The 23820-nt window shown below is 47.9% G+C and overlaps 1 protein-coding gene across 2 annotated transcripts; it reads right to left on the reverse strand.

Annotated features, from left to right (window-relative positions):
* Positions 1 to 206: 206 nt before the first annotated feature.
* ELP6 (elongator acetyltransferase complex subunit 6) lies at positions 207 to 23341 on the reverse strand. 2 transcript variants are annotated; one of them, XM_066627732.1, is made up of 7 exons: positions 23204 to 23341; positions 18440 to 18518; positions 17116 to 17186; positions 15264 to 15391; positions 12393 to 12588; positions 9394 to 9540; positions 207 to 2517 (listed from the first exon to the last, which is right to left on the reverse strand). In XM_066627732.1, the coding sequence occupies exons 1-7, from the start codon at positions 23255 to 23257 to the stop codon at positions 2389 to 2391; spliced, it is 804 nt and encodes a 267-aa protein (XP_066483829.1). In that variant the 5' UTR covers positions 23258 to 23341; the 3' UTR covers positions 207 to 2388. The 2 variants fall into 2 exon arrangements, with proteins under 2 accessions (XP_066483829.1, XP_066483828.1); XM_066627731.1 differs by having other exon boundaries at positions 12393 to 12591.
* Positions 23342 to 23820: the final 479 nt, after the last annotated feature.

The raw sequence follows: 23820 nt of genomic DNA on the forward strand, positions 1-23820 counted from the left end.
TAAGCAAAACAGCAGGGAGAGGAAGTGTCTTGACAGTCTGAAGTTCATAAAGCCTAAAGATGGCCCAAAGGGAGTTTTCTGCAGCGCAGGGTCAGGCTTGGAGAGGCATGAAGTGGTTTCAGCATTCGCTAAGGCCTGCTCACTGAAAGGATGCACAGCTTAACCCCAAAATTTTTAAAATATCAAACCCAGAACTAGTACTGTATATCTTTTTATTTTGGTGAAAGTGTATATTTATACATTTTTGTAACTGTCTCAAAATAAAACTGTATTCTTTTGAAGAAACTCTCTCTCTCCCCCCCCCCTCAACCTACTGAGTAGGCGGTTTTCTGCTAGACACTGATCCACACCCTGTCTGATCCCTCCCTGATTAACAGAGCTGTTTGTTCTGCCTTCATTGTTGCAACTCTCTTCAGGTGCAAGCAGGATCGATCACCACATCCTTGAGGAAACCACTTATTAATCATTTTCCACATAAGCTCTTTTGCTAAGGATTGTTCCTTGCTGCTGCTAATAGCTCCAGGGAACAATTTAAGCCTGGGAACTGGTTCAGTAGCAAGCGTCCCTCCCTCCATCCCCCACATCAGCCCTTCCACCCACAGCTGTTTACAGAAAAAAGTCCTTGAGGCGGCCAGCCATAGACTTCCCATCTCATCCCATAGACTGGAGGGGCTCTCCAGCGTCTTTCACAGCTGTTACTGGAACCCCTTTTGGCTGGAGGTACCTGGGGCTAAACCACAGGCCCCCTGCATGTCAGACATGTACTGTGTCTCCGTCCCCGCCACACTGCCCACCTTGAAAACTTGAGGTTACATCATTAAAAACAAAAACCTCACAGAAAAGATCCCAAAGGGACAGGCAAGTAGCTTCCAATAGGTCCAATCCTATCCAACTTTCCAGCACCGGTGCAGCCACAATGCAGCCCGAGGTAAGGGAACAAATGTTCCCATACCTTGAGGAGGTGTCTGTGACTGCCTCCCCACCACAGGAAGCACTGCATACCCCATGGGCACAGCAGCACCAGCACTGGAAAATTGGATAGGATTGGGCCCCCAGTCCTTACAATGGTGATGGCCTTTCAACAGCATTAGCGGTGGCAGTGCTCAAAGGATGGGGGGGGGCCCTTGAGTACTATTTGTAGAAGACCACAAGGGAGGTCAGTGGTGGTGCCAGGTTGCTGGGGTCACTGGGGCAAAGCCCTGCACTGGGTCCTTCATACCACCCCCACCTGCTGGCACACTGGGCGCTGGCAGTGAGAAGTTGCAGGCTAGGTGAGTCCAGTGCCCTACCTGGTCAACCTTGATGCCATCCTTAGGGGAAGCAGCATAGGCTTCTAGGGCTTGTTAATTTCATTAAGGACCTCCTCCCCACCTATTCTCCCATAATTCAAGCACAGGCTGGCAGATGAGGTCGCAGTTCACTGAGCACAGGCTTAGTTGCTCTATTAGCCCAATTCCCTCCTTTCCCACCTCACTCAGATCTGGCTCCTGGAATGCTGTGCCTGTCCTGATCGAGCCAGAGGAAACAGTTGCCCCAGATTAGCAATGTGTTTGAACTTCGTGGGCAAGGAAGAGGGCACCTAATCTCTTCATCATTGTTTCAATTCTAAATAAATTACATTATAATAAGAGCACCTGAGGAATGAAAGTACTGCATACAGAGAGCCCAAACCACTCCTCCTTCCTAGAGCCTAGGACTGATTCTTTACAGCCTTGGGCAGGGCAAGCCATGAGTCAAATACTGGAACAGAAAAAACGACGGTGCACCAGAACAGGTTGTCGTTGCTAGGAAACCGTTTCTTCTGTTGCCCGTTTCCACCAACACTGAGCTGTGCAGGACGCCTTACTCAGCATGGCCAGGACAAGCGAGGTGCTACTAGGAGACACTTGCCATTTATCCAACCCTCCCGCTGGGTTTTCTCTATCTTTCCCTCGCTTGCTTTGAGGCCTTGGGTGGAATGATATTCTGTGTGGATGGCACTGATCACTAGCAAGACGGAACAGACCACTTTTTGTGGGCTCTGCTTCTTCACCCATCATGCTCCACCTTCAAGCCCCACACCAGTGCCAGAATTATTTATTTCAAGAGCTGGTTACCCTACAACAGCTTTTGGCCCTGACCCATCACCAAAGGCAGGGAGCTCCTGTCTTCCTTGGGAGCCGATCCCATTAAGAAACATCAGAATTACTGTAGAGTCAGTGTCAGTCTCTTCTTGGTCACTTGGATTTCTGACAGAAGAGCTCAGACCAACTCACTTGCCTGGGATTTGACACAGGTCTGGGAAGAAGTCAGGGTTTGCTTCATTTTCCTGCCTGGCTCTCCATCACACTCAACTGTCAAGCATTCTCCAAGGATGGCTGCTCCGCCTGCCCTATCCCACCCCAACAGTCACAGCACAGCTGCTGACATCCCTCTGGCAAAAAAGGTGACATTCTTGTCCTGGATCTTGTACTGAAAGATGTGCTCGAGGTCTCTCTCCGCTCTCTTTTCCCACAAGCTCCGCTGTGTGATGGTTAACTGCAGCAAAGAAAGGAGAGAGAGAGACTTTCAGCTTCCAGCTTCTTATAGGACAAAGAGAAAAATGTGGTAAATAATGCCCCACACTACCCCAGGGGGTCCACATTCCCAGATAAATGCCCACTTCCACCTTCCAGAACTGCTGAAAGGATAAGTAGGGCTGTAAATTGATGCATGCAACTCAAGGAGCTACAGAAATGCTAAGGAACGTCCATCACAATTGATTGCAATGGTCCCTAAGACAATTCAGCCAGTGTTTTTGTTTTAAAACTGTAAAGATCAACTGTTTTTGAACTAATTACTTAAAATATTTCTAGCCTGCCTTTGTTCTCTTAAAATGGAATGTTTTAAGGCAGCTAATAACAAAGGCTCACTACAACATTGCTTTGTGTATTTAAAACACAAAATCTCAATGACTAAAAAGAGTAAACTTACAGCCCAAACCTATGCATGTCTACTTAGAAGTAACTCCCATTGTGTTCAATTGGACCTTTTCCCAGGTAAGTGTGTATCAGATTGTAGCTTGATAATAATAATAGAACAGTTAAAGACAGCCAAACAGTCAAGACAATAAAAACCAGCAAGAAAAAATGAAAAACAGAGCCACCAAACAGAAGCATATAAATGAAAAGAAAGGCTTGCAGGGCCTGCCCACGTGGAAGAGGAACATCTTTAGCCGCACTGGAAGACTGGCAGGGAGACTGCCAAACTTCACTGAAAAGGGAGTGAGCTCCAAGCCTTGAGGCACATCCCTGTGGCCTTCAGCCAGGGGCGGCCTGCACAGCAGGGCCCACTCAAGAGACCTTGGAGGGGGAGCTGATTGATATGGAGGAAGACAGTCCTTTAGGTCAGCCATTCTCAATGGGAGCCATATGGCCTCCTGGGGAGCCCTGGCCTGTCAGAATGCTCAAGTTTTCCTGGTGTTCAATAATACATGATGTTCTGCTTATCCATTTGTGTTGTATCCTTGTTTGATGGGGGGGCCTGGAACCTGAAAAGAACTCCTAAGGGGCCATAGCCCAAAAAAGGTTGAGAATGGCTGCTTTGGATACCTCAGTACCAACCTTTAAAAGGTCAAAACCAGCCCCTTAAATTGTGCCCACAAACAAAACTGGCAGCCAGTGTAGCTGCCAGAGCAGCAGCTTGAGAGCCAAACAGCCAAGCCCCAGCATGACAGAAGTTGCCGCGTTCCGCACCAACTGCAATTTCCAAACAGTTTTCAGGGGAAGCCCCACATAAAATGCATTACAACAGCCAAACGCAGAGGTTGCCAAGGCATGGGCCACCGTGGTGAGGTCTAACTGACTCAAGTATGGCCATAGCTGGCACACCAGCATTAGCTGGGCAAAGGACCCTCTGGCCACTGCAGCTAACTGGCAATCCAGGAGGAATGAGTCCAGGAGAACCCCCAAGCTGTGAACCTGTGTCTGCAGAGGGGGCACAAACCATTCAGAGTAGACCAGTAGTCCACCACCTGCAGCATCACTTTCCAAACCAAGAGGATCTCTGCTTTGTCTGGATTTAATTTCAGGTCGTTTAATCCAGTCCCCAACACTTCTAGGCTCAAGATTTCTCCCCCCCCCCCCAGCATTTCTGTAACTTTAATAGTTCATAGAAGTGAAAGTTTTTTTTTTATTTTCCAAAAACAAAAATAAACTAACACACATAACACAAAAAACACAACAAACTTCACTACACAAAAAAGGGGGGGGGGCAGGAAATCCTATATCATCATACATCCCTAAAACTAATAAATCATTACATATCTTAATCAGTTTCCTCTTCTAAATTTACCTCTTAATATCATTTTTCATTCATCATTCATCTATTATATCATATCATAGTATATATGTAATACAATCATCTAAATGCCCTATCATATATTTCTAAAGTTTCACTTTCAACCAAGCATAAAATAATTTCCATTGCTCAATTTGTGTTGGTTTTCGTTGTTGATCCAAATTTTCTGAAAACCTATCAATTTCTGCCACATTCATTATTTTCTCTATTAATTCATCTTTCAATGGTATTTTGAAATCCTTCCAATATCTAACATATAAAATCCTCACTACAATTAAAATCATAACTAAATACACATGTTTTTCTTTATCTATAACCTCTAAAATAGTTTTAAACAAAATAATTCAGGTTTTTAAAATGTGTTGCTCTAATAGGTTTTATATTATGCTTTCAGATCTGTTCCCATTGATCTATTATGATATTATGGCCTATATTTTGTGCCCATTTTATCATACATTGTTTTACTATTTCTTCTTGCATCTCAAAATCCAATATAAATGTATATATTTTTTAAAGTATATTTTTATTTTGTTTCTAACAATAGTCTATCAAATGGCATCTGTTCCATATAGAAATCTTCTTATTTGTCTCCCCCAAATCTTGAATCTAATTATAGGTGCGTCCACCAGCCCATCTCCACACTTGCCTTGACAATTCTTCTTTTTTCTCTTCTTCCTCACTCTCCGTGGAACATGTCCCAGAATTCTAGCTTTATTATCATCCACTGTCCATTTCTTTTCCTGTGGAGCCTTCAGTAATTTATCTCTGTAAAAGGTTCTGATGGATTTCACATGAATTTTTCTTGGTAAGGTTTTCTCAGATAAAAAGTGCTCACTCTTCTCACTGAATCCAATTCTTTAGGTATCTTCTCCATCAGTGTATCAATCCATTCTGATATTAATCTGACAATCTGTCGTGACATATCTTCTCCTTTCTCTTCTAGAATATTTTGTATCCTCACCACTCGAGCTGCACTATCCATCTGAGTTTCTATTAACGTTGTCTCTGCGTCATGCTGATTTTCTTCTATCTCTGATATTTTAGCTTGGTCTTTTCTTATCTTTTTTCCCCAATCTCTCAATCTCTTGTTTGTCTTCTTCTGATGTAATTTTCACATCTATCAGGTGTCTACTAAGTTCATCTCATCTTTTAATTAAAGCATCCACGCTGTCTTGGGTCTGTGCAGATTGATTTATTTGTTGCTGTACCATTGCCAACAGTTCTTCCATGTTATCTTGCATAGTCTGTTTCCAATCTTTCCCTTCCACTTCCTCTAGTACTAATTTTTCAAATCCCATCCCCAACGCTGGCAAACTTCGGACTTTCTTACCTGCCATCTTCATTCTTCCTGCCTTTGAAACTCAAATATCTTTTGCTTGCAATGCTCTTTAAGACCACTAGATGTCCTCAGAGTATTATCTTCCTTGCTCCACTTATAGAAACAAATCCAGTTCTTGCAATGTCTTCTTAAATCCACTAGATGTCTCCAGATGTCACTGATGCAGTGTTCTTGTTTTTGTTCTCTTATCTTATTTATAGTTATAGCCTTGGCAACCACATTTCTCTGTTCGCAAGAATCGCAAAACATCCAATCTCTCTTTCTGGCAATCCCAAACAATAGTATCAAACCAAGGCAATAAACACTCCAATGCACAAACTTTATCCAAGGACAGTTAATTTATAATCCACCAAAGTTCACAGTTATAAAGTTGTAATTATACTTTCATATATCCATAACGAGCTTGGCAAATCTCTTCTACGATTTCTCACACCGATAAACAGCTGAGGGAGGAAGCCTCCCCCCTTCTCTTCTTCTCATGGCAAAAAAGAACCAGAACAGGCAATCAATTACTCAGTCCACGCCAGGCATACACAAACGGAACAACACTTACTTAAGTCTTTCAGCGTCTTTCCCTGCTGGGGCCTTCAGTCTGATTCAGCATGAATTCTTCACCATTGCTGCCAGACGGCGAAATCTCCTGGGAAAGCCCCCCTGGTGGGGCTTATCTCCTCAGGAATCGTGCCATCACATGGAGGAATTTGTCTCTCCTGACAAATATCCCCGGGTCTCCTTGGATCCGCAGTTTTCGGGGAAAAATAAAGTGCTTTTCAAGAGCTCGAGAAAGGCATGTCTATTCGGCTGCTGGCTGGCCCCTCCCCCCAGGCTCAAGATTTCTACCGCCTTACTAGTATTTACTGACAGAAACATGGACAGAAACATCATCTGTCTACTAATGACACCCCACTTTAAAGTTCCAGGTGATCTTTCCCAGAGGTTTCATATAGATGTTAGGGGACAAAACAGAAACCGCTGAAACCCTGCACAGCAAAAGCAAGGATGCTGAACAGGTGGTCTCCAGTTAACACCTTCTGGAATTTGTCAGCCAAGAACAACCAGAACCATTGTAAAAAGATCCCTTGAGCTCTAGCCCAGTCAAGAGAAAGATACCAGGGTTGATGGTGTTGAATGCTGCTGAGAAGTTGGTTCAGCAGGACCAACAGCAAAGTGCTCCCCCCTGTCTAGTCTTGGGTGCAGATGATCCACCAAGGCAATCAAGGCTGTTTCCATCCCACAACCTGGTCTGAAGCCAAAGTGATCCAGATAATCAATTTCATCCAGGACCCTCTTAAGCTGAGAGGCCACCACCTGCTTGTCACCTTGCCCAGAAAAGGGAGGCTTGAGGTTCGTTGGTAGTTATTTGGTAGAATCCAGTGAGGGTTTCTTCAGGAGGGGCACCTGCTTTCAGAACATGCTACCGGCAACACCCCCTCTATCAGAAGTGAAGAGACGACCATCCCGGTCCACTCAGCCAGCTCCACCCTGGGTAGATTTAAAAAGCCAAGATGGGTAAGGGTCAAGAGGGCAGGAGGCTGGCCTCACCCGGCAAAGGATCCTGTCCACATCCTCAGGTTCAACAAGCTAAAAAGAAGCCCATATAACAGGACCAGCAGATGCCTAAGGCAGTGGCGTCACTAGGATTCGCGTCACCTGGTGCAGGAGGCCTGTGTGTCACCCCATGTAGTGGGTGGGGCAACGCCCCAGGTGGGCGTGGTGATGTACCAACGCCCCGCCCCCACCGATTTTTTGGCTGTACCTTTTGTTATAATACAGATATTTCAATGTGGTTTGTTTCATTGCACTCTGCATGAAAGTACACATTGATTGATATATAACATGATGGTCTTATTCCTCCAAACTCTGATTTTAGTGATTTTGAAAACTTGTAGAGTCTCTCTCTCTCTCTCTCTCTCTCTCTCTCTCTCTCTCTCTCACACACACACACACACACACACACACACACACACACACACGTCAACTTACTAACACCTTATTGCAGCAGTTCTCAAACTTTTAGCACTGGGATCCACTTTTTAGAATGACAATCTGTCCAGGACCCATTGGATATTGATGTCATGGCCAGAAGTGACACCATCAAGCAAATTAAAATAATTATAAATAATCAAATTAAAATAAAATAATTAAATAAGGGGGAGCCAGTCCTGTTCCACCAAGTGAATCTACTCTGAAATAAGTCCTCTTGTGGTCAATGGGGCTTACTCTCAGGAAAGTGTGGGTAGGATTGCAGCCTGTGAGCCCAAGCCTATGCATGTCTACTCTGAAGTAAGTCCCATAGTGGTCAATGGAGCTTACTCTGTAGTCTGCCTGCAATAACAACCCCCAAAAAGAATCAGTGAGATTTCCAGCCCTCCCAGTGCCCAGTTTCAAGTTCTTCTATTTCAGGCACATCAGAATAAAGACCCAGCTGGCTTCACAAGTGCAAATAGAAAACTTTCCCCTTACCATTCAAGCCTCTTTTGTGTTCTTTTTAGGGGGGGGGAGGCTGCCTTCTGAAGCAGCTCCATTGGATCAGGGCCCTTCTGGTATCCTCACATTCCCCTTTGCCTGGCCTGACCACCAGCCAAGGCACATCTGCCTACTCACAAGTAAACACAACTGTGAGGCTGCTTTGCTTTCCATAGGGCTCCATAGACTGGGAGGGAGGCAGCTGGGAGGAACCTCCTTCTCCGGTGTTTTTGGGGGCTGCACTCATTGGTTGAGGACCATTCTGACGTCCTTGGAGCCTCTCAGCCTGGCTCTACTAAGGCAAGTCCACCTACTTGTGAGTAAACGTGACCACGTGGCTTTGTTTCGGACTCAGACTCGCAGCTGGGAGGGGGGAGCTTCTTGGGTGTTTTGGGGGGGCTGCATTCATTGGATCAGGACCATTGTGGTGTAGTTGGATTCTTCTCAGCCTGCCCTTTCCAACAGACTAAGGCAAGTACGCCTATTCGCAAGTAAACGCACGATACAGCTCACTTTCACTTTCCATAGGGCTCCATGCATTTTTTCCTTCTGGTTTTTTTGCCATAACTTTTGAACAGAAGGAGTGATTTCAATTCTGTTTCTTTGCAATGCACTCTGCTGGCCACTCCGCATCCAACAGTGTATGGCATGACGCGGTAGCTCCTAACCCTGCGATGTTAGCGCACCCTCCCCCCAGGGCGCATCACCCTCCCAACATGTCACCTGGTGTGGCCCGCACCCCCCTAGCGACGCCATTGCCTAAGGACCTTCAACTAGATCACCCAATCTGGAGTCCAAGATGCAAGCGGTTTTACATCTGCAAAACCTGTCTGCAAGATGTGTGTTAATGTATTATTAGTTGCCACTGGCTAGAAAGGCTGAGTGGGTGAAAATAGTAAACATAAAATTTAAAAAATACAGGTGTGTGCCGCTTAACAACTGTTCGCTTAATGATGAATCACATATATGATGGTGGTCAAAGCACATTAAGATGCTCCTGAGGCAATTGCGTTTCCCATAGCCTGCAGCAGAGCGTCTGTTTACACAACAGAGGGGTTCTTAATGCAAATAAATGACAATCTATCTCCAGTAGCCTGTGCAGCCAGCTAGTGTCTGTTTACACAACAGGCAATAGACTGGACTGAGTGTTCACTTAATGACATATCACATAACAACAGGGATAGGAGAACATATCCCTGTTGTTAAGCGGCGCACACCTGTATATGTGAGTGTCTCAAGAGAAGGAAAAGGAAGGCCCCGGGGCTCTTCACCTGCCCGTGAATGTCCCTGCAGAAACCCGTTGCCAGCCCTTCTGCCCACAGGATCCGGTGGCTCTGATGACGGAGGGCTGCTGCAAGTAGCTCGTTCTCCTCGTCCTCCGAGTCGTCACTGCTGTGCACCATCACCACTATGTTCCCCTAAGCCAGAAAGCAGCACAGTTAGCAACTCAGAGAAATGTTCACCCTCTTTTCAGTGGGAGTCTTATTATTCTTAATTTATTTATCCATAGATCTATACCAGGCCTTTTAAACTCCACAGAGACTTCAAGGCAATTCGCAACACAATGTAAAGAGCAACACAAGAACATGGCTAATCAAATCGAAATCAATCAACTTTGCATCGGTCTTCTCCCACAAGGAGAAAGTGGCCCAACCTTACAGCTTCACTAATGAAGAACTGGATGCATCATGACTCAGGACAGGCAGAAAATCTAGTTATGATAAATGAAGTCCTCAGGACCAGATGAACCACACCCCAAGGACTGATGTGATCCTAGAGCCACTGCCTGGACTGATTTTTAGGAGCCAGTGTGGGTTTGTCAAGAACAAGTCAGGCCAGACGAAACTCATTTCCTTCTTTGACTGAGTGACTGGTCTGGCAGACAGTGGGAATGCTGTGGACAGACCATACCTAGATTTCACCAAAGCGTTTCCTAAAGTCTCTCATTATAATCTTGTAGATAAAATGGCAACACAAGGACTAGATGCTGCTACTGTTAGGTGGGTTCAGAGCTGGTTGAACTACTGCTCACAGAGAATGGCTCCCAAGTGATCAAGCTGGGGTGAGGGGGAGAATGGAATGCCATAAGGTTCTGCCTTTGGCCCTGTGCTGTTTAACATTTTCAGAAGTGACCTAGATGAGGGGGGTAGAGGAAATGCTTATCAAATTTGCAGAAGAGATTCAAAATGCTCTCGCCAAGATCAAAGACTGGGCCCATACCAACAAGATTAAATTCAGCAGAGAAGTCCTGCACAGAGGAACAAAAAACAGGCATAAGGGATATGACAGCAATCTTCAAGTATCCTGAAGGACTGTCACACAGAAGAGGGGGAGAACTTGCTTGCTGTGCTCCTGAGGGCAGGACTTCAACCTACTGTATTAAGTGGAGAAACTACAGCTACAGGAAAGTAGATTTAGGCCAGGTATGAGGAAGCATTTCCTAACTGTCAGAGCTGTCTAGAACTGGAACAGTCTGCCTCGTGGGTAGTGAGTTCTCCCTCACTGGAGGTTTTCAAGCAGAGGTTGGGTGGTCATCCATTAAGGAAGCTGAACTGAGCAGGGCTTGGACTAAGTGACCTCCACATAATCTCCCTTCAAACTCTGACATTCTAATAAAAAACCAAGATGAGACCAAGTAAATACTAACAAGCCATTTGGTTTGCAAGAGAGTGCTGCATTCACCCAAGTTCCATGCTTGTGACAGAACGAAGAGGTTGGTTATCAGGCCCAGGAATCCTTCTGTTTGTCACTGAAGTCACTTGCACATGTGTTCTTCCCCATTCTCATTCAGGAATTCAGCTCTGGTGATGGCTGAAGACTTTCATTTTCTGCCTGGCCTTCTCTTCTCAGTTGTTCTGTGGTTGTACTCAGTGTTTTGTCACTGTGTTTTGGATTGTACTGTTCAGCATGATTAGTTCACTATTATCACTGTGTTTTATTTCTAATTGTACACTGCTTTGAGTATTAGAAAAACAGCCTAGAAATTTTTTAAATTAAATAAATCACACATTATATTGTTTTTATTTTGTGCTTTACTGTTTTTCAGCTATACTGTATGCTACCTTGAGCACCTAAAATGTGCGTGTAAGCAGTTTTTCCTAACAAAGCAAATAACTGACTGTGTGTGATGAAGGAAAGAATTTTAAATACCCCAGGGAGACAATAGGAGCTAGACAGATTGCTCTCTATCATTGTTTAAAGAGACAGGTGGCCTGAACACAAATGTCTGTGGGTTCATCTAGCTTGGCCCCTCCATACATGACCTCTTCACAAGAATCTCTGCTCCATATTCCCCTGCTGCCCAAAGTCAGACTGGGATTTGGGAGGATCAAGACCCTGACCACTTAAGAACTAGAGCAACTGGTCCCCACCCCTCATCAAAAAAGCCTGCCCTATTACAGCAATGCCTTGAAAAGCACTGGGGATATGTTCCCCAAAAGTCAAGTGCTCTGTGAAACAGCACTATGGGAGACATCACAGGCAGGAAACAGGTGCCAACTGGCCTAGAATGCACTGCCTCTCAGTGGTCAGAATGGTTGTCAATCATGTAGGGACAAAGAGTACTGTAACAAATTAGCAGCACAGAAAGCAGCATTCTGGAAGATATGACTGCAAAGTTCTGGACCAACGAAACTATGACAGCACCAGAAACAGTAGCACAGAGGCCACCCCTTCTGGGAGAAACCACATGCGCACACACCCAGGCAATTGGGAACAGGCAATGCCTGGCAAGTACAGGATGCCATTAGAACCATAAAAGCACAAGCATTCCTTTGCACCACTGCAGCAATGCAGCTGCATCAGAGAAATATTTCACTGGAGACGCTTTTATTGAAGGATACTGTCTGAGACTAGATGTGCAACAGGGTGGAAGAAAGAACAGAGAGAGAGCCAGGTCAGCATAAGAACGAGTCACAGGGCACAATCCTAACCAACTTTCCAGCACTGACATAGCTGTGCCAATGGGGCATGTGCTGCCTCTTGCAGTTAAGGCCTCCTCAAGGTAAGGCAATGTTTGTTCTCTTACCTTGGAGTTGCACTGCCCTTACCCTTGTACTGGAAAGTTGGTAAGGATTGCACCCACAGACAATCAGCAGGGCAGATTCAGGAACAAGCCAGAAGCAGGAACAGGAAATATGTATAGGTAGTTCTATGTCAGCAAAAAAGTTGTGGAACAATGCTGAACAGAAGGTGGCTAAGTGGACAGGGCCTATTTCCAAGCCAAGGGCATGGTGCAATGGCCCAGCAGGACACATAGCTGCAGCAATACCTTAAGTTGAGAGATCACGGTGCCTCGGCAATAATGGAGGAAGTCAAGGACATCCACCAGTCTCAAGCCCAGACTCAGTAAGACACTGAGGTTGTCCACAATAAGTACAGGGCACTTCCATGAGTCCCCACCAGCAGCGGGGCTGAGGGCCGTCCAGACAAACTCATACAGCACCTTCAGGTTCGAACCGTCTCCACTGCTGGGAACAGAGGGAGGAAAGGCACAGTCAGAGCTCCAAGATCCAAACTTCCTCTTCAAAAAACAGGCAACAGCATCCAGTTCTTCTCTGCAGGACCCCAACACTGGATTAGAGCAACGAGCTCCCCCACCACAAATGGCCACTTCTGAAGGTACAACAGGCAAGGCAGCCACATCCCACTGCCATTTTATTCATCTGAAACTGATGGAATCCAAGAAACATTTTGCTCATGTCAGATGCCAAGAGATATTCGTGGAACAGGCTGTGCTTCTAACAGGGTATCTTTCAAAACAGAAGATCACCCCCTTCCACTCCAGACTGCTTACTCCGTGGAAATCGGCTGTCTCTTGGTTCTGTGCTCACAACTGCCACCAACACAAAGCAGAAGCACTGAGCAAGCAGTGAAAAGTCACCCCCATTGCTCCCTGACTACCCTCACTGAGAGCAGAAAAGGGCACTAAAGGGTCACCCAATCCAGTCAAAGCAACTACAGCTGCAGTCCTATACACACTTGCATGGGAGTAAGTCCTACTGAACTCAGTGTGACTTACTTCTGAGCAGACATGCATAGGACTGGTGTGAGAATCCTTTGCTGAAAGGCTCAAACATGTATAATAGCTGAAGCCCCTTGTGAAACTACCCACCCACTTCCACATGAAAGGGTTAGTCAGACTGACATTTGCCTCCAATCCCCCCCATTGGCTTCTCACTCCCTGTTTGCTCCCCAGTGGTCCAGTCAGTAAACCACTCAGCCCACTGAACTTGGCATTGCTGACACTGATGGGCCGCTGCTCCCCACCATTTCTGAGTAGGCCTGTCTGGAGATGTTGTCAGGGACAGAACTGCCACCTGCAAGCAAAGCAAGTTCGGCTCTACCACTGAGCTATGGCCCCTCTTTCAGAGAGCTCACCTGCACTCACCCCTCCAGAGATGGTCATCTAAAAAGGGCCCACCTTTGTATACAAACCCCCATGTGGTCGGTGTTAGATGGTGCTCCACACACACATCACAGTGCCTGAACCTACACCCCAACATTTCACAAAGTAGGGACTCATTCAACTAATTTATCAAGGATGACTATCTGCACACATAAAGTGCCCCCCCCCTCAACTGCAGAGAGAGTGGAAACTTCAGCAAAGTTCAGCATTTCCTGCACTGTTGTAAAAGCCAAGGGTGTGTCTGGGACTCAGATTAAAGGTGTGTTAGGAAAGAATCACAAGCTGTTCTCCAGTTCGCTCTCAACCATGCAAAATTAGCCTGCAAGGAATGGGAAATGGCAGGACCGTAATGTGCATGTTTCTGTAATACATGTGCCTGTAATACAAATGAGAAGACTGGGCCATTGCCCTATCAGTGCAGGCACCTTGCAGCTCTGACTTGGAGCTGTGGGCCTTTGGTGGGAGGCAGGGGCAGCAGTTGCTTTGCACACCCTAACCCCTTTGCAGCATCTCCAGGCAGGACTAGGTCAGACTGTGGCCTGAGAAACCCCAGAGAGCTGCTGGCCTGTTCTGAGGTCAGAGGAAAGTCTGAGGGTGGAGAACACATGCAAGCCTGTGTCCCTGCCAGCTCCATGTAGACAACATGTTCCAAGAGTGCCTAGAGCTCAGCTGGGTGTATTGGAATCTCGGTAGATCTGGCAAGGAGGTAGGGTGTGGTGTCAACAGTGGCCCCTTTAAGGGTAATGCCTGGGTATCCAGCAGAGTGTGCTGCATAGCTGCAGCTACTTGAAGGCAATAGGGCCCTCAGGGATATAAGGAGCACCTGAGGCAGAAAGGGCTTGTGGGCAGCAGAAGGAGGAAAGCTTGAGGAAGGGGAGCCTGGATTAATGGACTGAGGAATTGATGGGTGAATGGACTTTGGAGACTGCTGGAGACACTGGTGTGTGGCTGCTGTGCCCAAAACCTGCTGAGGACTAAGGGGCTGCTGTAGTGGCGGGAGGCTGCTCGCAGGAGAGAGGACCTCTGCAGGTTGAACAGGCAAGCTACCCTGGAGGTGGGGTCAGGGCTGCAGGGCAGAACTAGGGCCATTCTTGGGTAAAAAAGGGGAGCTAATTAGCTAAATGTGGGCATAATTCTCCAAGCAGAGCTTGGATTGGGATTTGGTAGAACACTGGGCCCTTGTGTATATTCCCCTGGGTTGGATTCCCCCTCCTGAGGAGTGATGAGACTGTGGAGTGATGAGACTAACAGGCAGCCCCCTAGCTGGAACCTGGCACTCTTGTCACTTCTCTGCTAAATCCTCCCTTGTGCAGTCTGCAGTGGTGAGCAGTGTGAGGGTCCTGGTGTGGAGGACCTCCCTGCATCTGGAGGGTTGCTGCTGGGGGATCCCATCTCAGAAGACTCTGGGTTAAGTGGCTCCCTGTGTATAGGGGGGAAAGGGCAGGCACTCCGTGTCAGAGGCCTGTTTGCCTCCCCAAGTCAGGGCCCTAAGAACTGCTACCAGTTAGTGTAAACCCCACTGACCTACACTTGGTGAAAGCAGTTTAATCTCTTGACCTAACTACCAGCCAGAGATGTTTCAGCAGACTGGCGAAGGGGCTGAAGCCTGCAGAACAACTCTTCTCACAACTCAACAATTGCAAAAAGCCATCACAAAAGGAACTGTAATTTACTAGGGAGAAAAGTCAGGACATCCCTTGGCACACAGGTCCAGCTGCAGTGTGTGCAGGTTACCTGATGAACTGGAAAGGGTTGGGTCCAGCTGACTGATCTTCCTCACTAAACAAGACATCGCAGGAAGATTTCAGCCCTTCTAAGAACACAAGCTGCCCCCGTTCTTTGGCTGCAGGCAAGCTGATTCCCTGGAAGAAGAGAGGAAGTCAGACGTGGCCTCCATTGAACAAAGAACATCTGTTTCAGGTGCCCAGATAGAATCCTGGGCATCAGGCCCCTTGGCACACCTTGCATTCTCCCCTCTGTTGCATTCTCACATTCCCTGAAGGTTGTGAGCAGAAATGCAATAAACCAGTTTTGTGCTCTAAAAGGTTGATAAAAACTGGTCTAGGACCAAGGAGAAAATTGGTCTAGGAGAAAAATGGACCAAAGTGGTCCAAAATGGACCAAGGAGAAAAATTGGACCAAGGAGAAAAATGGTCTAGGACCATTCAAGAAAAAGTTCTGTAATGAGCTGAAATTTCAGCTACCACTTCCTGGTTTGAAAAGGGCACCAGGCAGAAATGTCAGATTTTCAGCTGGGGAGCGATGTTTCTGATTCTTAGGAAAAGCACAGATTCTGAATGACATTTTGATCCAGTCTAGAGACTTTTTTCCTTGAGATTTTTCCCATAAGAGGGCGACAAAGCAAGTCAAGGCACCTGATAGGCCAATTCATTTGCTTTCAGTCTTTGTATAATCAGTCTTCATTTCCATGTTTTATTATGTAGCTGTCTGAGTTTTGGCAGACTTGGGAATAGTTTCTGAGGCAGCAAAACAAATACTATACAGAAAGGTGAATGAGAAGGGAGAATAGAGTAGAAGGCCATGCCATGAATACAAGTTCCACCCTGGATACTTTGGCAAACACCAACTCTATGTTTTTCAGCATATTTCTATAACCATCTGTTATGATTATCATAAAAATTCATCAAGATGGGACTGTGAGGAAAACAAACATTTTTGTCTTTTAATAGGGTAGGCCAGGGGTGTCCAAAGTTTTTGGCAGGAGGGCCACATCATCTCTCTGACACTGTGTTGGCGGCCGGGGAAGAAAATAATTAATTTACACTTAAAATTTGAATAAATTTACATAAGTTTACATAAATGAATATATTAAAGATGAACTTCTATGAATGAATGAAGGTCTTGCAATATCTCAAGCCCTATAAAAAGCCTTGTACAAAGCAAGGCTGGCCTTTCCTTTGCTGCCACTGCTGCATTACAGAAATGAAACAGCAAGCAGTGGAGGGAGCCCTCATCCCACAGCTCACGCAAGAGGTCAAACAGTTGCCCTCACGCTGAGAGCAGTTGTGTCGGTCCAGTGCAGGCTTCAACAAATCTCCGGAGAGCCAGAGGCTCATTGGAGACTGGGGACTCTCTGAGGGTCGCAATGAGAGGCTTCGAGGGCCTCAAGTGGCCCCAGGACCGGGGTTTGGGCACCCCTGGGGTAGGCAGTCTGAGGCGGAAAATCCCAAGGCAGCTGAATTAGAGAAACCTGAGGCATGGTCACCATCTACAGGCTCTTGGCTCTTTGAGATTACAATCAATATGAATATACCCACTCCACCCCACACTCTTCCTCCCATTGCTCCCATCAGTGCTGGGGCCCATCACTGGCATTCATAAGGATCTAAGTGCATTCTCTGACAGATATTGAGAGAGCAGGCCTTGGGCAAAGGAAGGACCTTTGCCCAAGGCCTTGGACAGCTGCTACCAGAGCCAAAAACACAAAGACCCAGTGCGCCAGTGCAAGCATTTTGGTGAGCTGGATGTGGCTCAAGCGCCATAATCTAGAGAGCCCTGATCTAGAAATCCACATCAGGGCGGTAGCAAGCAAATTATATCCCTCATGAGACTCCATGGAGCTTACCAGCTTCTGGGCGACAATGCTGTAGTGACTGAAAGACTGCACAAGAGCTACAAAGCAGACTTTACACCCAGCTGAAAAAGAAGACAGAGACACACATTGCTTCAGAAATCTTTTCCAAAGACAGAGGCCTTTAGCCTTTCATTTTAGCAATCTGCAGTCAAGATTTTCTCATACTCTTAGCAAACACTCGAATTCTTTATTGGATTGCATTTTTATTCCACTCTTCCCCAAGGAGCTCAAGGTGATGCACAAGGTCACACCCCACAGAATTTCACAGCTGAGTGTGGATTTGAACATCAACTTAACACACTGCATTCGATGCCACACTCGTTTATTCATGGTGAACATCCTTTCTCTGCTCCAAAAATTGTATTTTGAGAATCTGGAGTCATTTCTTCTTGGCATAGAAGGATATAGTGAATACCAAAGGAGCCACAGCCAATAATATTTGTATCCCACTTCTCAACAAAAAAGCTTACAGTAAGAAGACATGCATTGTTGAGATAGGTTACCGGATTCAATTTAACAGATTAAGGGCCCAATCCTTTCCAACTTTCCAGCACCGTGGCACTGCAATGCAGCCCCAAGGTAAGGAAATAAATGTTCCCTTATCTAAGGAAGCCTCTTCTTCCCTACCACAGGATGCAACGCACATCCCATTGGCATGGTTGCACTAGCACTGGATAATTGGATAGGACTGGGTTCTCAGTCACTAAGATTTCCAGTGAACGCATCAGAGGCAGCAGGAGAAAATATCAGCCTGAAGCTGGTGAGTTGCTGGCAGTCAAAACACAGAACAGAGGATGAGACAAGCCAACGGCTTGAGCTGAGATAAGGAAAGTTCTTCTGTCCTAGATATGGATAAGTAAGAGGCAGAGGAAGTCCACTGGTAGGCGAACACAGCTGGAAACCACCATGAAGAGAGGGAGGGAGCCGTGCAACAGGCAAACAAAGCATCTTGCAGCAGATGTGACCCGTGTGTTTTCAAACACTCTGGTCCAGTGGACAGAGACCAGCAGCTCAGGTCTGTGGAAGGTGACTCATGAGATGCCTTCCACCTGCATGCCTCTGATTGCCAGCTGCCTATGCTCCAAGTAGCTGAGCCTTGTTCTCTTCCTGCAGCCAGCTACAAAAATCAGGTACCCCAGAAAGTGCTGATGGACATCTAGATTGCACATGTACGCATACTGCAAACCATTCATCCACCCAAGCCTGGGATATCAGCCGCATGCTGCGGGTCCTTTAAAGGGATTTGTTTACTGTTTATCTTGAGCTCAAATTGATGTGAGGTTTATGTGAGGAGTAGGCGGACAGGTCTGCATACCTTTCAAATAAAAGGAGAGGAAATGGTGGGTCAGGAAGTCGGCATCTGTCTTTGTGGCACACAGCAGCGTCAGTTTGCCCTGGAAAAGACAGAAAGGGACAAAAGAAGGGAGGATAGTAAAAGACAGCAGCCAGATGTAGCTGAACAGAAGCAGCCCATTTATTTATCTGTTAGATTTCTATGCCACTTTTCTAAAAACCCAAAGCCATCTACAACAAACACACAGAGATAAAATATCAGAACCAAATATTAAAACAAATCTTAAAACCATTAAAAAATTTAAAAACCAATTTAAAAATAACAATAAAAGAGCAAATTAAAAGGCCAAATAATATACAGCAGCATGAAAGATAAGAAGAAGGAGGTCCCTAAGGAGTGCCTCCCTCCCCAAAGGCCAGGCAAAACGGTCTTCCACCCCCTGCCAGAAACCATAAACCAAAGAGGCTGCCCTTAGATCTTCTGGCTGCCGACTCGAGAGGCATGGTGCCACAACCGAAAATGCCCTACACCTTGCCGCCATCCCCCTGGCTTCAGATGGCGGAGGTATCCTTAGAAGGGCTCTCTCTGATGACCACAGGGGACATACAGGGATATATGGAGGAAGGCGGTCCTTGCATTATCCAGGTCCTATGCTGTATAGGGTTTTAAAGGTCATCATCAATACCTTGAATTGGGCTCAGAAAGGAATGGGGCAGCCAGTGTTGCCACCAGAGCAGCGGCACAGTGGAGCGGCACACGCTGAGACCCAGTGACGCACACACAGCGGCACACGCTGAGACCCAGTGACCAACCAAGCTGCTGCATTCTGCACCAACTGCAACCTCCAAACTGTTCTCCACTGTAGCCCCACTAGAGTGCACAACAGTAGTCTAACTGAGATGTCACTTATTGTATTGGCAACCTTCAGTCTCGAAAGACTATGGTATCGCGCTCTGAAAGGTGGTTCTGGCACAGCGTCTAGTGTGGCTGAAAAGGCCAATCCGGGAGTGACAATCCCTTCCACACCGGGAGCAAGTGCAGTCTGTCCCTGGTCTGTCTCCCTGGCTATGGGCCTTCCTTCTTTGCCTCTTTGCCTCAGACTGTTGGCAAAGTGTCTCTTCAAACTGGGAAAGGCCATGCTGCACAGCCTGCCTCCAAGCGGGCCGCTCAGAGGCCAGGGTTTCCCACTTGTTGAGGTCCATCCCTAAGGCCTTCAGATCCCTCTTGCAGATGTCCTTGTATCGCAGCTGTGGTCTACCTGTAGGGCGCTTTCCTTGCATGAGTTCTCCATAGAGGAGATCCTTTGGGATCCGGCCATCATCCATTCTCACGACATGACCAAGCCAACGCAGGCGTCTCTGTTTCAGCAGTGAATACATGCTAGGGATTCCAGCACGTTCCAGGACTGTGTTGTTTGGAACTTTGTCCTGCCAGGTGATGCCGAGGATGCGTCGGAGGCAGCGCATGTGGAAAGCGCTCAGTTTCCTCTCCTGTTGTGAGCGAAGAGTCCATGACTCGCTGCAGTACAGAAGTGTACTCAGGACGCAAGCTCTGTAGACCTGGATCTTGGTATGTTCCGTCAGCTTCTTGTTGGACCAGATTCTCTTTGTAAGTCTGGAAAACGTGGTAGCTGCTTTACCGATGCGCTTGTTTAGCTCGGTATCGAGAGAATGAGTGTCGGAGATCGTTGAGCCAAGGTACACAAAGTCATGGACAACCTCCAGTTCATGCTCAGAGATTGTAATGCAGGGAGGTGAGTCCACATCCTGAACCATGACCTGTGTTTTCTTCAGGCTGATTGTCAGTCCAAAATCTTGGCAGGCCTTGCTAAAACGATCCATGAGCTGCTGGAGATCTTTGGCAGAGTGGGTAGTGACAGCTGCATCGTCGGCAAAGAGGAAGTCACGCAGACATTTCAGCTGGACTTTGGATTTTGCTCTCAGTCTGGAGAGGTTGAAGAGCTTTCCATCTGATCTGGTCCGGAGATAGATGCCTTCTGTTGCAGTTCCAAAGGCCTGCTTCAGCAGGACAGCGAAGAAAATCCCAAACAAGGTTGGTGCAAGAACACAGCCCTGCTTCACTCCGCTTCGGATGTCAAAAGGGTCTGATGTGGAGCCATCGAAGACAACAGTGCCCTTCATGTCCTTGTGGAAAGATCTGATGATGCTGAGGAGCCTGGGTGGACATCCAATCTTGGGGAGAATCTTGAAGAGGCCGTCTCTGCTGACCAGGTCAAAAGCCTTTGTGAGATCTATGAAGGCTATAAAGAGTGGCTGTCGTTGTTCCCTGCATTTCTCCTGCAGTTGTCTAAGGGAGAATACCATATCAGTGGTGGACCTGTTGGCTCGGAATCCACACTGCGATTCTGGATAGACGCTCTCTGCAAGTACCTGGAGCCTCTTTAGTACAACTCGGGCAAACAGCTTTCCTACAACGCTAAGGAGAGAGATGCCACGGTAGTTGTTGCAGTCACCCCTGTCACCTTTGTTCTTGTACAGCGTGATGATGTTTGCATCCCTCATGTCTTGAGGTACTCCACCTTCTCTCCAGCAGAGACAGAGGATTTCATGCAGCTCAGTGACGATGATCTCTTTGCAGCATTTTAGGACTTCAGCAGGGATGCTGTCTTTTCCAGGTGCCTTGCCAAAGGCAAGGGAGTCCAGGGCCACGTGAAGTTCTTCTAGGGTTGGTTCACTGTCAAGCTCTTCCAGCACAGGCAGGCACTCAATGTTGTTCAGTGCTTCTTCGGTGACTACATTTTCTCTGGAATATAGCTCAGAGTAGTGCTGCACCCAGCGTTCCATCTGCTGCGCCCGATCCTGGATCACCTCGCCTGTGGCAGACTTCAGAGGGGCAATTTTCCTCTGTGTTGGACCTAGGGCCTGCTTGATACCATCATACATCCCCTTGATGTTGCCCGTGTCAGCTGCTATCTGTATCTCGGAACAGAGCTGGAGCCAGTAGTCGTTAGCACATCTCCTGGCAGTCTGTTGGACTTTGCTGCGAGCAGTTCGGAGGACCTGCAGGTTGCGCTCACTGGGACAGGCCTTGTATGCTGCTTGAGCTCTCCTCTTTTCCTCAATGACTGGTGTCAACTTCTCAGAGTGGGCTTCAAACCAGTCTGTCGCCTTGTTGGTCTTCTTGCCGAATATGGACAAGGCGGTGTTGTAAACGGTATTCTTGAAATGTTCCCATCTGTTGGATGCGTTCGCGTCGGCCAGGCCTGGAAGAGATTCCTCAAGCGCTTGTGCAAATTCCTCCACTTTTCTCTGATCCTGGGTCTTGCTGGTATCAATGCGAGGTCTTCCTTCCTTTTTCGTGTGATACAGTCGCTTTGTTTGCAGTTTCACTCTGCTGCACACCAGGGAGTGGTCAGTGTCGCAGGCAGCACCATGATAACTGCGTGTGATCTTGAGATGTCACTAGGCATGGACCATCATTGCCAGATCTAACTGACAATATGGCTGTAATCAGCTGGGCAAAAGTCCCCTTGGCCACAGATGCCACCTAAGCATCCAGGACAGCTGTGGGTCCAAGAGGACTCCCAGGCTGCAAACCTGCTCTTTCAGAGGGAGTTCTACCCCACCTGGAGCAAGTTGTGGGTCGAATACCTGTGCAGCTGGCTTCCAGATCAGGAGGACCTCTGTCTTGTCCAGACTTAATTTAGTTTGTACTTGACATTTATGCAAAAGTTCATGCATTGTGGAAGGGTGAGTGTGTTATACTGGAGAGGCCCAGGGTCAGGCCTCCATTTCAGCCAAAAAGTTCTCTCTGCTGATTCTGGACCAGTTACTCAAGGCTGGACCATCCATGAGGCCAACAGAAACAGTTGCCTCAGGCGGCAGTTGGTGGGGGCAGCCATTTTTGCCCACTTACTTGCCTCCACTGCTCCTCCTCCTTCCACTCCTTGGACTGAAAAATGAAGTGGGAGACAGAGAAGAAAACGGGAGGGGAGGGCCATGCTGAGCTGGAACAGGGGAGACTGGGAAGAGCAGCAGCTGGCACATGAGGGGGTAAGGGGGTGGCATGCTGTCTCAGGGGTCAGAGTTGGCCCTATAGTCACTATTTCTCAGTCTAACCTACCTCACAGGGTTGTCTTGAGGACAAAACAGTCCTGAACTACTTGGAGGTGGGATTAAAAGGTCGTTAATGATCATTTTAAAGGTCGCTGAGATGAGCATCATTGGCCTGGCACAGTGGGCAGAAGGGTGGATTTGGAGGGGCAGTGTCATACTCACACACCAGGGAAGTGCGGCGGGTGGGGAGGCAGGTGAGGCAGAGCCTCCCCACCGGAGTCCTTTGAAAAGTGCCGCAGTCAGGGGAGGCACCCAAGCCCCACAAGCTCCACGCTCTGCGCTCCCTCCCTCCTCGTTCCGTGCATGGGTTGCGGGTGCTTGGGTGCCTCCCCCGGTGGCAGCACTTTTTGAAGGAGGCCAGTGGGGAGGCTCTGCCTCCCCACCCGCTGCACACCACTCACACACTACACAGTGTCAAGGGCCTATTTGTGTGGCTTTTCAGCAAAGCACAGGGGTGGCACTTTATAAAGCAGTGAAGGTGGTCACAGGCTTTTCTTGCACTCTTCTTGCAGCCCACCTCACAGGGTTATTGTGAGGATCCAGTGAGAGAGGAAGCCACCTCCCCCTCCCAAGGTGCTGAGGACTGCAAATCCCAGCAGGCACCGCGGCCAGCTCAAGAAAAGGCGGCCCCTCAGGAGCCAGAGTCCTCCCCCTCCTTCTTCAGAGGGGCGCTGGGGGAGTCCGAGGCCTCGCAGCGCGCCTCCCTCACCTCCTCCGGCCTCTCAACGGAGACCCCGAGCAGTTCGTTCAGCCCCACGAACATCTCAGCCTGCTACGGCGCGCGACGAGGGCCAGAACAGCTGCTCACTCGCAACTCGGAAGGGAGCGAAGCACGACTGCGGCTCGCTGGCGCTTTGCGCATGCGCACTCCCGAGTCGCTCCCAGCCTCTGACGTGTGAGTTGGGTGGGCGGGCGCGCTGCGGCTTGGCTCTGTGGTGTGAGAACTTGGCCACTGCGGGAAGTGGGGCGAGCGGGAGTGAAATGATGCGGTGGGGAGCGGCTCGCAGGCTCAGACCAGAGCGCACGTGCTTGAGAGCCGGCCGCGTTGCCCTCAATGAGCAGGGCCTGAGCAGACTGCGCAGGGCTGGCTGTCAGGCCCGCTTTGTGAATGTCAAGGGGAGTGGCTGTAATGGTGAATGTGCTCTGCGTGTGGGTGCTTGGGTGCCTCCCACAGCGGCGGCGCTTTTCAAAGGACTCCAGTGGGGAGGCTCTGCCTCACCTGCCTCCCCGCTCACCGCAGATCCCTGATGGGCAGCATGTGAGGGTGATGAATGAGCAGCATTGAAACACATAGCCCAATCTTCCTTGTTAGCTTTGCAACCCACC

Source organism: Tiliqua scincoides, chromosome 5, assembly GCF_035046505.1.
Source record: "Tiliqua scincoides isolate rTilSci1 chromosome 5, rTilSci1.hap2, whole genome shotgun sequence".
Classification (NCBI taxonomy): domain Eukaryota; kingdom Metazoa; phylum Chordata; class Lepidosauria; order Squamata; family Scincidae; genus Tiliqua; species Tiliqua scincoides.

What these genes read in the sequence shown, in the direction of transcription:
- ELP6 (XM_066627731.1), bottom strand. Translation starts at nt 23,257, where the DNA reads ATGTTCGTGGGGCTGAACGAACTGCTCGGGGTCTCCGTTGAGAGGCCG. An exon ending in AACCCTTTCCAGTTCATCAG is followed by an intron (nt 12,592 to 15,263) that starts GTAACCTGCACA and finishes CTCTGTTCCCAG; the next exon opens with CAGTGGAGACGGTTCGAACC. An exon ending in GCAGGGACATTCACGGGCAG is followed by an intron (nt 2,518 to 9,393) that starts GTGAAGAGCCCC and finishes TCTTTGCTGCAG; the next exon opens with TTAACCATCACACAGCGGAG.